This window comes from Lynx rufus, unplaced genomic scaffold, assembly GCF_022079265.1.
Source record: "Lynx rufus isolate CCGP_SWC_20201006 ecotype Redwood Valley unplaced genomic scaffold, mLynRuf1.p SCAF_3, whole genome shotgun sequence".
In the NCBI taxonomy this organism is placed as follows: domain Eukaryota; kingdom Metazoa; phylum Chordata; class Mammalia; order Carnivora; family Felidae; genus Lynx; species Lynx rufus.
Window position 1 is genome coordinate 200,160,401 of NW_025814845.1, and position 14,581 is coordinate 200,174,981.

Consider the following 14,581-nt stretch of genomic DNA (forward strand, 5'->3'; position numbering starts at 1 on the left):
GCTATGTTGTCTTTTAATGACTGCTGAAGGGGCTTTCCACAGCGACATCGATGATTGGGTTGATGCGACTGGAAAGCAGATTTCCAGTTGTGTAGTTCTCTCCCTCATTCTCGACTTCTCCAAGAAGTCTACCCCAAGACTTCTATCCACATCTTGAGTAGAGGCGTAATAACGCCAGCTGAAAGAGCGAGAGTAAATATTTGACAACCGATTCGGAATGTCACCAATTTCAGTGACAGACAAAACACATATGAAAATAATGCAATTCATGGAAAGCTTCACTCTAAGTAAAAAGTGAAACACCTTCCAATGTACATGACAAGGAGAAAGTTATGAAACCCTAGCACTCATGGAAGGATCTGGTGTTCTCAATATGAGAAGGCTCATAAATGCAGAGGTAGCCCTGAGACTGATGGTGTCCAGGCTTCATGAACAGGACCCACCTCATTCTCTGGCTAGGAGGTCCGCGTCCACAATGATGATATCGCTTCCGTGAAATAGTTCAAGTGGGCGGTGAAAAACTGGCACGAACCTGTGCTCAAGGATGTAGTAAACGTGATAGGTGAAGAATGTTTGGAGAACCTGTGATCATCAGTTTGACTGCAAGACAAGTTAGGAAGTAAATAATAGCCATTTTCAAATATTTAAAATGGTATTGAGAGGTGGAATAAACCCATTTTGGTAAACTGTTTTACGTTACAAGTGTCAGCCCTGATGGATGGATAGTGCCCACCACAAAGACCTGTATTGAGATCTCTAAGTTTTAATCAGGTGGGGACAGGGGGATAAAAAAGCAAAGAAACAAAAATAAAATGAATTAAGTACATCTACCAAAGGCAAGAGCCAGGGTTGCCAATGACATTAGTGATGCATAGTTTGATTCATTTGTTTGGAATGGCAGACACTGTGCGGAAAAATAGTTTTCAGACTACGTGTAAGAAGTTCCTTGCCTTTATTTATTTTTTAACATGTTAGATCTGCCCCAAAATGCAAAGAACAGTTCACACAGAAGGCAGTCGCCTGTTCGGTAGGCTTTTACGTGTAGGATTCCTTTAGACTTGGAGCCTCATTGATTCCATGTCCCAGATGCTTTTCATTAGAATGCAAAATGCTTTGACGAAAGCATTTTTTTTTCCAAGTGTGTGAGGCATCTTGTTTTTTAACGGTTACTGGAAGAAGAAATACTTTGGCCTGAGAAGTTGCTTCTCTTTCCTGTGGAACGTGGATCATATTTCCAGTTGTAGCAGTGTGGTTATTTCCAGCGATTGCCAGCAGGAAAGACCATGCCAGGGTCCTCTGATGATCACTGCAGCAGAAATGGCTAAGCACGTGGACCGACAGCACTTTCACACCGGGACGCTGGGGACTGTATCTGCAGGAGAGCTGTATTTACAGAGAAGAAGGATGGTCTTCTTTGCTAAACGCTCCGGCACTGAATGCACGCTGTGTAGGAGCTCGCTGGCCTGAATTCTACGCCAGAACCTTTGAGACAGGATGCAGTGAGGGAAGCCGCTCGACCCTGTGTGCGGACATCATGGTAGCTTAACTCCAGGCAAAGGGAGGCCTGTGTGCACCACAGGATCTTAGCGTGCGCTTAATCGATGCTGTCATTCTCGCCTTACTACTGGGGTCTCCCAGCGCTCTGCGAATCGCCAAGGGCTTGTTCTAGTTTACCATCTGTGTTGTGCGAAGCTACACATCTCCCTGGGCTAGGCAATTAAGCGCTGGGAATGCTGACCCCATATCTACTCATCAGGTACCTCAGAATCCATCGGGGAAGTTTGATGATCCCCATGGTCCCTTCCGTTTATCTTCCCTGTGGTAGTTTGCACTGAGCCCAGCAGACAGCACACAGACTAGACGACGTGGTACGCTTGTAACCCAGGTCTCCCGCTGTAGAGACCTACATTAACCTCTTGATGACATTTATATCATTTAGACTTTCTCACACGTAGTAACGCTTCATCTCCGGCACCTGGCCACCTCTTTAGTACGTGGTATTCGAGATGTCAGTGATAGACCGAGATGTTACCCACACAAAGAACATGTTCCTTTTTTAGTAGGTTGTTTTCCTAGTATTCGAAATAAGGTTGCCTTTGCTGTACTATAATGGCCTATGAAGAGATGAATTTTTTTGTATGTATAATAGCACGGTGACATTCGTATGGCTGAAATAGCTAGATGACGTGATTCAAAATAATACTGTTGGGTCATACTCTCTCATAGTTCTTAGAGAATAGAATTGGCAAATATTCTGCAAACGCCTGGTGTTTTAGGATAGATCCGTGTAAAAAAAATTTAACAGCCAATTACGGTAATGCTTATATTACAGCAGAATTGCAGCAGCGGAGTGGAAAGTTTACGCCCCCACCCCTGATCTCTGGTACACAACGTTCTGTGTACAATTTAGCCGTATAATGCCGGGGAAGGGAAAATATTTGGCAACGGCCAGTGCTAGTCATCACATGTTACATATGCATCGTCAGTGGCTGGGAGATAAATGTCACAAAACACTCCCCAGCCGCAAGCGCTTCTGTCCGTGTTTCTGAATATTCTCTAATGATATTCATCCGATTCCTCAGGAAACGTGGCGTAGGGTGTAAAGGTTAATAGGATCCAGTTCTTCTGTTTTCAGGAATTTATAATCAGAGGAATAAAGAAGATAAATACCAAGTGCCTTTAATAAAAAGGTGAGATTAGTGAAGGGCAAAAGAGAGAACTCGGGGTGGGAGAGAGGCCGGTGGAGGAAGCCGTTTGGAGCGATGGTGGGAATGTGCACGGGCAGAAGTGGAGCGAGTTCATCCCAGAAACTCCGATGTGCATCCAGTGCTGCAGGAGGTGGTCCAGATGGTCCAGAAGGCTGGCCTACCGGCATGCAGCCTGTCCTGGGGAAGTGCTCTGTGTAGAGTCCCAGGAAAGGGGGGTGTGCACTAATGTGGCAACGCGCTCTTGGAGGAGAAGCCATCTGATTGTTCAGGTTCGGGCTCTGGTTCAGGCACAGGCTCGAGGCTGGGGTGCGGGGCCACACCCTGCTCTCGGAATCACACTCTGCCAGTGGGGATACGTAGGTGGTCTATTTGCTGAGTTCACAATGCAGCAAAACAGCAAAAAATCTAGAAGTCTGGGTATTTTTTAAGTTTATTTTTTTAACGTTTATTTATCACTGAGAGACAGAGAGACACAGAGGGTGAACAGGGGAGGGGTAGAGAAAGGGGAGACACAGAATCTGAAGCAGGCTCTAGGCTCCGAGCTGTCAGCACAGAGCCCGATGCAGGGCTCAAATTCACAAACTGCAAGATCGTGACCTGAGCCGAAGTCGGTCACTTAACCAACTGAGCCACCCAGGCACCCCTTTTTAAGTTTATTTTTAAGAGACAGAGAGAGAGAGAGAGAGAGAGAGAGAGAGAGAGAGAGAGAGCACATGCACACAGGCAGGGGAGGGCAAAGAAGGAAGTATGTGCAAAGTGATAGAGTGATTATTTGGGGAGCTGTATATAAAGGGACAGATAAAGGACTTCTGAAAGCCCCAGAGACTACCCAAATCCTGAAACTTTTATTTATATTAAGTATGGCTTAAACTAATTCTCTTGGCACTAGGAAGTGTCAAAAAAGATTTGAGACAAAAATTTTGCGGCGAAGATTGGGCCCTCCTTTGATGTACTCATGCACAAAGTGTCGTGTACCTCCTATAAGCAGATACCTACATGTCCTTGGGAAAATTCCCTTGCTGTCCATGGCACCACATTTTCTCAGACTTAGGCAAAGTTGCTGAGCACTGCCCCTAGAAATCACACTTGTGGAAGATCAAAGTCTTGTCTGTCAGCACTCAGACGTGTTCCTTTAATACGTACAGATCTGAAGATTCAAATGCATCCGATGGTGTTTAATGCCAACGAGTTTCTCTGCATGTGAGAATCTGAACCGTCTGACATTTTGTGACTGTTTGTTAATACTCAGGAAGAGTTTGTCAATTGGCTTTGGAATCCACTGCCAAATAACCTTGCCTTTAGCGCAAAGCCAGTGTTACTGCCCAGAATGGAAAGAATGGAACAAACTGCATTTCTAATTCTTACGCAGGTACTGGGCATTTATAATGATTATTATTTTATTTTCAGCAATAAGTACCAATAATCACAAAGCAAATATGAAGGTTGAATATTTGGTTTGTAGATTTTCTAAAAATGTGTAAATGTGTTCCGTTTTAATCCCCAGATCAATATTGGTATTTGTACAGACACAAACCAATGCAGTGAAAAGGTGACCTTACAGTAGTGAACTCTCAGGTTGGGGAGGAGTGTGTGTGTGTGTGTGTGTGTGAGAATGTGACCTGATGATAAGAGAGAGATCCAGGTATACAGTTCCGTTTAATGGCACGGATTCCACACCAAGGGATGCAGGGCTCTGGGTCCATAGAGTGCACACCTATTACGTGGGAGATAGCATGCCCAGCATCTCTACTGGTGCAGTGCGTTTCTATGGAATATGGGCGAAAATGGAGCTTATTTACATTTCCAAATCACCGAATTCATTTCTAAAATCGTACAAGTGCACATAATTGTAAGACACTCTAACACGCATTGCTTGAAAGTACATTAAAACCTTGGATTCTGAGCAACTTGTTCTGCGAAGGTTCCACAAGATGAGCAAACATTTCTAGTAAATTTTAACTTGATGCACGAGCGATGTCTTGCGATACAAGTCATAGGTGAAGCCCAATGTCACACGATCACAACGGAGCCAATGGTTCCAGAAATTCACTTTGATACACGAGTGCTTTGGACGACAAGCATGTTTCCAGAACAAATTATGCTCACAAACCAAGGTTTTACTGTAACTTGAAAGTTGGAAGTGTTCAGCGTTTGCATGTGTTGGGATATTAAGGTATATCTGCCAGCTGACATATGACACCCTGGGTCAGTCACTCAGAAAAGTCGCCAGTAGAAATCAGTGTGTTTTCAAAGGGCTGTGGACTGCATGGCTCCTTACAGAACGAGAAACAAATAGAGAAACACCGTAGGAAGCTACTCTAAATATTGCTCACATCCTATGAATGGATAAGGTTCCTGCTCTAAAATAGAGCATTCCAGAAAGCACGGATAGCATCCTTACAAGTGCTGGAGGAATCCGGTTCATTCGAGAACAAGTTTTCACAATATTCACTCTACCAGAAACACGTTCAGGAAAGCACCTGTGTCCTCTCAGAAATGTTAGACCACACCTGCTAAGACATGGGGTTTAGATGGATCTGGAAAGAGCTGCTTGGAGGAGCCTGTCCTGCTCTGAGTCCTGCAGTAGTGGGTGAAGCCTGCATCGCCGACCTGCCTGGTCCCCACGTGCTGGCCGTGTGGTGGGTGATCACCTTGCTGACCCCCAAGACTGCAGACAGCAGCCTGGCTCCCCAGGGATCCCAGCCCCTCCGATCCTGCCTCTGGCAAGTTTGCAGGGAACCCTTGACCCGGGGGAATCCAAGAAACCAGGACACCCCTCCTGGCCTCAGGGCATTCCTGTCCCCCCCCCCCCAACTTGTTTCCAGCTTTCAGTCTACCTTCCTACCCATCTCTTTTTAGTTAAATTTCTTGGGCAGGGCGCCAAGGTTAGTTAAGTCCGTTAAGCGTCTGACTTTGGCTCAGGTTGTGACCTCATGGTCCGTGGGTTCGAGCCCCATGTCGGGCTCTGTGCTGACAGCTGGGAGCCTGGAGCCTGCTCCGGATTCCGTCGCCCTCTTACTCTGCCCCTCCCCTGCTTGCACTCTGTCTCTCTCTCTCTCTCTCTCTCTCTCTCAAAAACAAATAAACATTAAAAAAAAAAAAACTTATTGGGCAAATTTTATCCCTCCTAACCCAATTTTAGAGAAGGATTATCAAAAGGCATTCTCTTTTTTTTATCTGGAGCATTCTAACTGCAATATAGTAACAGTTTATGAATGGAAACAATAATGCAGCCTTCAATATATACAGAATAGCATAAACTATAAGCCAGGAATTTTCAAAGCCTGTAGCACAAGGCAGTTACCTGGCAAAGGAGCTGATACATCCAGGTGGCTATGACCTGGCCTATTCCACTGCAGCACAAATGAAATCTCGGTTGTTCTGGAAATTCTGAAGGGTCCCTATTCTATCCTTCAGTGGTCTTCATAGGCCAATAGAATGATGTTCACTCATGGTGTGGCCTGTGGGCTCCAGAGAACCATCCGCCCAACCCTGGGCAGCACCCACACTGGCACTGAGTTCCTAATTCAGCTACTGATTCAAAACCAGTTATAAGAGTTGGGGGATTTCCCGCAGTGCAGACATACTGATTCCGCACTTGGAGAAAAGGTAGAAAATGTAACGTTCCAGAACCGTGCAAGAAAGAGATTTGGTCATTCATACTTGAAGTAAAAGGAAATTTGGCAGTTCCTGTAGGAGATGTTGCTATACCTATCTAGCTGGCTACAGAATTAAAAATCCCGTAGAGTGACAGTTTTTACCACTCTGCCTTGTCCCCGAGCCCTAGTCGGTGCTCTCGGGTTCCGCTTAGTGGCAGATTACTAAATTCACAGGTAGGATTGATCCAGAAATAAAGCAGCCCGCATGCTTGTCACTCCCAGATTTTCTTTCCACACTTTACTGAAAGCATTTCCAACTGATATTTCTCAAGAACTGAGTTCCTGGTGTGATTCTATTGGCTACAGAATTGCCTGTAGAAAACAGTGAGTGATCTGTGTTTAAGCAGAAGCCAAATGTTAACCAAGAACAAAGGAGCAAACAAACAACAACAACAAAAAGTAGGATCTAGGACCAACTATATACTCACATCGTTTTAATTAGTTGATACTTTGGTTTGAATTTCTTTTTTTTTTTATTTTGTAGTTAATAGATTTTCTTATCCTTTGCTATCGTTTACACTTAGCAGAATTGTAGTAGCGAAACCCATCCAAGTAGTGGAAGACGCATGAAGTAAAGAACAGTGTGTACAGTTATAAGCAGATAAAAGTGGATGCCCTTCCAGTAAATGGATAATGTGGTTCTATAACACCGTGGTCATGTTGCCTGTTTTAGGGTCTCCAGTGTCCACTCTTGGCTGCATGTCCCGCCCTGCTCCCCCATTCCCGTGGATGCACACACCTTCAGGCCCTTCCGAATTAGACCTCCCCATCGTTTTTTCACTCTCTGTGGTTGGATCTTATTTTCTGTGCAATCCCATGCCCCAAGAACATTGCTGGCCAGTAGGAAATCATCATTAAATTACTGTCAGATCGCCTAGCAGGTAATGGATTTGGATATACTTTCAAAATGGAAAGGACCTCACTGTCCACTGTCACAGGGATTTAATGGGTGACATACATTTTAGCCACTGGACAGAAGCATGAAGATAATTACAAAGCATTGTATGATAGATAAAGAGAAACACTTCCTACATAGTGTATCGAACACAAAATGTGGCTACATCAAGGATAAAGAAACTCACAAAAGACATAGCACAATATTGTCATAAAGTAATAGACTCTTACATTTGAAAGAGATTTCCGAGTATATTGAGCTCAAATTCTACCTAACACAGATTCCCCCCTGCCCATGATATTTTTACATACTGTCAACATTCTGGTTAAATACTCTTAAGTGAAATTGTGTGAATATTCCGTATTTGTGAATGGCTTATAATTGGTTTAAGACTTTGAATGTTTTAAAAACATTTTAACGCATGGGCTGGAAATTCATATAAGTGAAGGTCAGATTGGTATGTGTTAGCTTCAAATCAGGAAGTCACATGGTCTACATGTATTCAAATGAGGACGCAGAAGCAGCAGGTGATGCTATGGATTCTTCCTGTCAGGCCCTGAGCCAAAATGAAGTGCTTTGGAAGGACATCCTCTGTGTCCTTTTCGTGTTGAAGGCCAGATCCTCAAAGGAACTGAAATGACCACATGTCAGGGAAGAGGCGCCATTGGGAATTGTTGCTTCCACATGTGGCTGTCGTCTTGTCCCTTCAATGTCGAAAGTATACAGATACCTTCCTGACCATTAAGAGTAGCTCTGTCCCAGGTTTCCAGAAGATAGCGCAGACTCAAACTATGTGCTGTTACAAAAACCCCATTACGAAAGAGAAAATGTTTATTAAGGTCTCAGAGTGAGTCTGGCCAGGGACGTTTGTCCAAGTCAAGGGTGAGACCGAGCAGGTCCTATACATGGTGGAGGCTTTCCCATCGCTACGCACCCCCCTTTCGCATCCCAGTTGCCCTGCGCCCCAAGTCCCTTCTCATGGAGTGGTGGCAGGCTTCAGAAATAACCCCCAAAGCGCTTGGCATTTTTCTAGAACAACCGGGAGTTAGGTGGCCCACTCCCTCTTTGAAAATTGGATTGTGTTGTTGTACATGTTTCTAGAAAGTACATGTTTTAATGGTCACCTCAAAAGTGGCTGGGCTCTCTGTGGGACCTCTGTGCCAAGCCTGTGTGCTGCCCCTCGTCTGGCTCTTTTACTAGTCGTCGTCACCCGGATTGGAAAATGGCCCCATCTCTCGCCTAACAGGGCACACTTTGCGTGTGACGGCCTCTCGAGTGGCAGAGGGCTTGTGGAGCCAAGGTCAGTGTTCTGTGATAACATTCCCAGCTTCAGAGCCTCATTCTTCAACCCTTGGAGCACATCCTTCCTCCTCTGAGTTCTCTGCATGCATCAGGTCTCGGTTTGGGGGAGGTGATCGGGCCTCTTGCCAGGATCGACTTAATCGATCTGGCCGAATGGGAAAAACCTGTCGAGGTGACAAAGAATCGACCAAATCTAGCATGACTTTTTTGGCCCGACTTCTTATAAACGTTGTTCGAGCAGGGATACCCGGCCATCGATCGGGTCTGTTCCCTCTCTGTGCTGCAAAGTCACCTTGCCGATAATACACTTAGTGCAAAACCCAGGAGGACACAGTGCCGGCAAACGCTGTCAGAAGCAGAAACATAGATTATTATTTTAAATTCTTCAGAATGATGAAGTTAGCACCAATTGTTGCATGGCAACGATTTGACAACTTTCTCCACCTTGGAGGTGGTCTGCTTTGTGTAAAGCTTTGACAGCGGTGTGCTCTATTTGGGAAATAAATGAACAGGGGGAGTCAACATCAAAACACTGCATGGGGGCGCCTGGGTGGCTTGGTCAGTTAAGCGTGCAACTCTCGATGTCAGGTAAGGTCACGGTCTCATGTTCGTGAGATCGAGCCCCGAGTCAGGATCCAAGCTGAGCACAGAGCCTGCTTAGAGTTTCGGTCTCTCTCTCTCTCTCTCTCTCTCTCTCTCTCCCCCCAGTCTCTGTCTCTCAAAATAAATAATTATACATTTAAAAAAATACTCTGCCTCTACTCCCGCCTGTCCCTCCCTATCCACATCAGCTTTGAGGTTTGTATGGGTCATTCAGGAACTTGTGGTGAACGCCTTTTTCTTCATATGCATCCCAAACCCACGTGTAACACGGATCCTTGGAATGTCAGGTACTCCTGATGCTTCCTGTTTTGTCGATTAGCCGTTCTTTGCATAGGAGAGGAAGGGAGAGGTGAGGAGGGAAGGGGCGGAGGGGAGCAGGTGAGGGGAAGGAGAATGGAGCAGAAGGGAAGGGGAGAGCGCAGGAAGGCAGGTGGAGAGCGGAACAGCCACACCGAGCCCCCCTCTTCCCAGTTCCCTCTGTGCCACATGGCACCGTGTGGTTCTTAAAGGTGAAAAAGTGTGAAGGACGCTTGTTAAGGATGGGAAGGCAGACTGTGTGTGGTACCATCATGCTAGGTGTGGGGTCACTGCATTGGGATTTTCCAGTGGGGGAGAGAGGTGGCGCTCATCTGTGCTGCATTGGGAGTGGGGGGTCACGATGCCGGAGAGGAGCGGTCCCGGGCGGGGGTCCCCAAGAGGGCACATCGGGGTAAGGGGGGCTCCGGCGAACCTGACCTAGCAGTATGGTGCTGAAGGCAGGCCAGGGGGACAGACCTCACCCGGGGGTGGTGGGGGTTGGAAACCCATCAGACAGTGGGGGGGTGGGGGCTTCTCACTGAACTGACCTCGCACAGTTTTCGCTAACACTGGACTTTACACGAAGGGGCATGGGTGAGAAGGCTCGGAAGCTACCAGAAGTGCAGTCAAGCCAAGGGTCGTCGTCACACTGCCCCTCCCTTCTGCTCACAGAGAACGGAGCGCCCCTTACTTCCTTCTGCACACGGACGCTCTCTGTTACCGGAGCCTGTTGGACAACGTTTGCCAATTAATTACCTTCTTGAGTTTCAGATTCCTTCCCACCATCGCTTTTCACCTCTCCTTCAGTGTGAATGTCCGTCCTGATGGCACCTTCCTGCCTTTTCTTTTCCGGCCCCACACACTTCCCACGGGCAAGCTCAGGGAGCGTCAGCTAACATCCATAATCCTGCTTCTCCTACACCTGCTCTGTCCTCAGGACATCCGTCCCCTGAATACTAGACTCTTCTTCCAAGTGACTACAAGCCAGGTCCACCTAGACATTGGTTCAAACCTAAGCGAATGCACATGTTTGCAACTGAACGTATTTTCTGGGGCGCCTGGGTGGCTCAGTCCGTTAAACATCTGACTCTTGATTTTGGCTCAGGTCATGATCTCGCGGTTCATGAGTTCTAGCCCCTCACCGGGCTCGACACTGATGGTGCAGAGCCTGCTTGCAATTCTCGATCTCTCTCTCTCTCTCTCTCTCTGCCCCCCAAATAAATAAATAACATAAAAAAAGAAATTAAGCATATTTTCTGATATTTATCTTGAAATTTCACAAATAGTTCCACGATCTACTCTCTCACACTGGAAATCCTTACCTCCCATGGTCAACATGTCACAAAACATAACAGTACTAATCCCAAGTGTCTCTTCCCCTTTCCTGGCTTTTATTTGGAAAAGCGGTAACAACATAAAGTCTCGGTAAGAAAAATAAGTAAAGAAAATACTTGGGGAAACCATAATCGGGGAAATAACTTCATTAGCAATTCCTCTGTGTTAGCAATTTCATATTTGAAATATGACTCGATACCCACAATTGTTGAGAACAATAAATGTGACAAAGCAAAAAAATTATATAAAATACTGTGTATAAATGGGAAAAATTCCAACACGTTATGCACTTGACGGTAAAGGTAAACAGGCTGTGAATGCAGTACTTTTCTCAGAGACTGATTCTGCAAAACGTTTATCGGTTTTACTCGTGTCTGCAGCTGGCCACTGCGGTTCCCCGGACCCGATCGTGAACGGTCACATCAGCGGAGACGGCTTCAGCTACCGGGACACTGTGGTTTATCAGTGCAATCCTGGCTTCAGGCTGGTTGGAACTTCCGTTCGAATCTGCCTGCAAGACCACAGGTGGTCCGGACAGACCCCCGTCTGTGTCCGTAAGTACACAGGGATTGCATGTGCTTCCTTTGGTCACCTTTCCTCTTGGGAGGAAGTCTTAGCACAGACGTGTGTAACCTCCAGAGTGAGACAGAATGGAGACGCGTCCCTTCACCTGTGTTGAGAGAGACGCTACGGGCAGGGCTCCTCCCTTCCTTTCCAATCCACCTCCCCCTCTGTTCCCTTCCAGCACCTCCAGAGGCTGGTCCACAGTGAACGTGCTCCTTAACTCCTCTCAGACAGGTAGATCCCAGGACGAGCGATGTCGTGCACTCATTTACCTGATTTCGTCACAGGGTAAACAGGGTGGAAACAGAAGGAGGGCAAAGGCACGGAGTCTGTCCGCAGGTTGACTTTCCGGAGTCCCCCGGATAGCTACACACCCCTGATCTTCCGTGTTGTTTCGTATTTTTTCTTTCAACAAGAATCCAGAGTTTTGCCAGCAGTCCTTCCTTTAAAAGAAAGAGGTAGAATCTCATGGAATGATTGTCCTCAAACTTTATAACATCCAAGATAACTGTCAACCAGTGTTTTTAGAAGACATTGTACTCTCTGTTGCAAAATTTGTTTTACACCGATAGTCTTTTTCTCCTAGTATATTCTTTATTTTCCTGCAAATTATACAGAGGAAATGTTGATGTGGCCATAGATAATGACAGGTATCATCTAGGAAAGTGCGGTGGTAAATGGGCAGAGTTCAGGGGCGAAAGCTTTACTTAGAAGAAAGAACCGTTGACAAGATAAATGAGGAGGAAAACACCAGTTTTATGACTGTAATGTGTTTCTTTTGAAAGGGCTTCTGAAGGATATCTTTGGGATTTGTATTGCTGTTATTTAGGGCATGACATTAATGACAGTTCACTACCTTTCTAAAGATCGTACAATGGGGACTGTCAAAGAAAATACTGTTTGAGCATGCACACTTATTTTGCTACTTTCCTGATGTTTAAATTGATATTGGAAAAATTGATGTATATTCAATTTATCAGCCAAGTCCCTGTAATGTTTCAAAATGAGAGTTCCACGAAACTAGCTGGTGTTCTCTAAGGGGAAGATATTCAAAACTCGTAATTCGTGTAAGAATTTTACCCCCTCTCGTTGTTCACTGCTTTATTGTAGAGTTATTTGACGTTCTGTCGTGACATAAGAATAATTAGTAAGACGAAGAAAGTACATCTCCCAGGTGTAGGTTATTGTCCATAATTATAATAAACACATGTAGGTCTACTTATGGTTCTTTGTCACCCTTTTCCCTTCCAAGTGTAAATACAGCCTGTAAGGTATCTGACAGCCGGCTTTGCGTCCATACGTGGGCACGCCTGTAAAGGTCTCGATGAGGTGGTCCAAGGGGGGGGTGACGACCTGGTTGTTTTCTGACACTGCTGTGGGCCTGTCTTCCTACGCAGCCATCACCTGCGGCCACCCCGGGAACCCTGCCCACGGCTTCACCAACGGCAGCGAGTTCAACCTGAACGACGTCGTGAACTTCACCTGCAACACGGGCTATCTGCTGCAGGGCGCCTCTCGGGCCCAGTGTCGGAGCAACGGCCAGTGGAGTAGCGCCCTGCCCACGTGTCGAGGTGGGGGGGGGGGCGGGAACGAGTTGGGGAGGGAGGGGGGAGAGCTCCCGGAGGTGGGGGAGGGCTCCCGGAACGAGCCCTGCAGGCTGAGGTCAGCGGGCTGATGAACACCCCAAAGCACCCGTGTGTGTGATGCTTCAAGACTCTGCAGGTGCTTTCACTGCTGGGGGGCGGGCGGGGCGGTAGGGGGAGACAGTTGGGAGAATGATGGTGAAGACTGGCCAGGTGTTCAGTCGGAACAGTCTAGGACTCTGAAGTAGGCTCCTCTTCCGTTTCCCTTCGTCGTTACCCATTCATTCATCTGTACCGTGTCTTGGACTCAGCTTCTAGACCTGGGGGTACATTTAGGAAGTTCTCAGCTTTTAAATCTCTCTCTCTCCTCCCCCCCGACCCATTCATGTCTTCAAAAATCACCACCTAGATCTAGGCTAAGACCTGAATTTTCAAGATCTGCTGTTTTGGGGGTTTTGCATTTCTAGATGTTTGAGCTCGTATTTAAGGGTCTGCCTCCATTGCTTTCCGTGAAAACATGTCGCATGTGAAGGTCACTGGTGCTTCAGTGTGAAGGTGAGAGTTTATGGTAGTGACGTGGTACGGGAGCCAGACAACGAGTGTTCCTCTCACTGACGATCGCCCACCTCCCCACTGGGGTCCCCAGGAGGCTACATCCACATGAGACGAGAGCAGAACGGGATCCCAGCAATTTTTAAAAACAGCGATGGGAAATTTGGCTCCCAGACTGTAGAGTTCTGGTCCGAGTCTATACGCGAGTGCTGGGCCCGAGCTCCAGACGAGGTGAAGTCTCCGAATCTCCCTTCCCTCTAAACACTAGTATTAGATTCAGCCCCGCAGAGCAGGCTTCTGGTTGTGACGTGGCTGGGCGTGGGGTGGGGTCTGGCCAGCTTGAAAACTAACACGTTTACCTTATGTATTGTCATTCTTCTTATTATTATGAGTCGTGGAAGCCGGGGGCCATGGAGGAGGCCGAACGGGCTTAGAGGGCAGCTGTGAATGTGCGGACCAGCACAGAAAGCTGGCTTCCGCGCGGCATCTCGCCCCTTCGCGTTTTTGCGTTGAACGCCGGGATGGTTTGGTACACCCCGAATGCTTCCAAACGCCACTCCAAACACAGCCGAGGGGATCACCCTCGCCTCTCGCAGGGAAGCGTGAGGGGTGCAGATCTGCAAGAAACGGGGGGGGGGGGGTGGGCAGTGGCGGGAAGACAGAGCTGTTGGCGTCTGCGCTGGCTCGGCGGCCACAAGGGTCTAGGAGACGAGGCCGCTTGGATCCCGTTCTCTTCTCCACCTGGGCGACGGGAACACAGCATAGCTGCAGCCACGATGACACACGAATGCCCGGAAAGTTTGGTCTGGTTTGTCTGGACACGGGGGCACGGCGTGATTGTGCCTTTGATGTCTTAGGGACATCCAAACACGCCATGTTCCTGCTCCCCCAAAGCCCTTCCATTCAACTTCGTTTAACATTTACTAAGCATGTGCTCTGTTCCAAATGCTGTGCTCTGCTCTGCCAGTAGAGAGGTGGGTAAAATCACTCATACCTTGGAGTCGATGACAACGAAGACCGGAGGTGCTCGCTAATTAGGTGGGCAGAATGTCACCCACAGCTGCTGAGACATCATCCATGTGA

At 47.2% G+C, this 14,581-nt stretch overlaps 1 protein-coding gene across 1 annotated transcript in view; it reads left to right on the forward strand.

Annotated features, from left to right (window-relative positions):
• Nucleotides 1-14,581, forward strand: part of CSMD1 (CUB and Sushi multiple domains 1) — a 1,672,960-nt gene that overhangs the window by 1,605,271 nt on the left and 53,108 nt on the right. The window contains exons 55-56 of the mRNA XM_047092364.1: nt 11,180-11,353; nt 12,761-12,934. Coding sequence (XP_046948320.1) covers nt 11,180-11,353; nt 12,761-12,934 — 348 coding nt within the window. The remainder of the gene's footprint in view (nt 1-11,179; nt 11,354-12,760; nt 12,935-14,581) is intronic.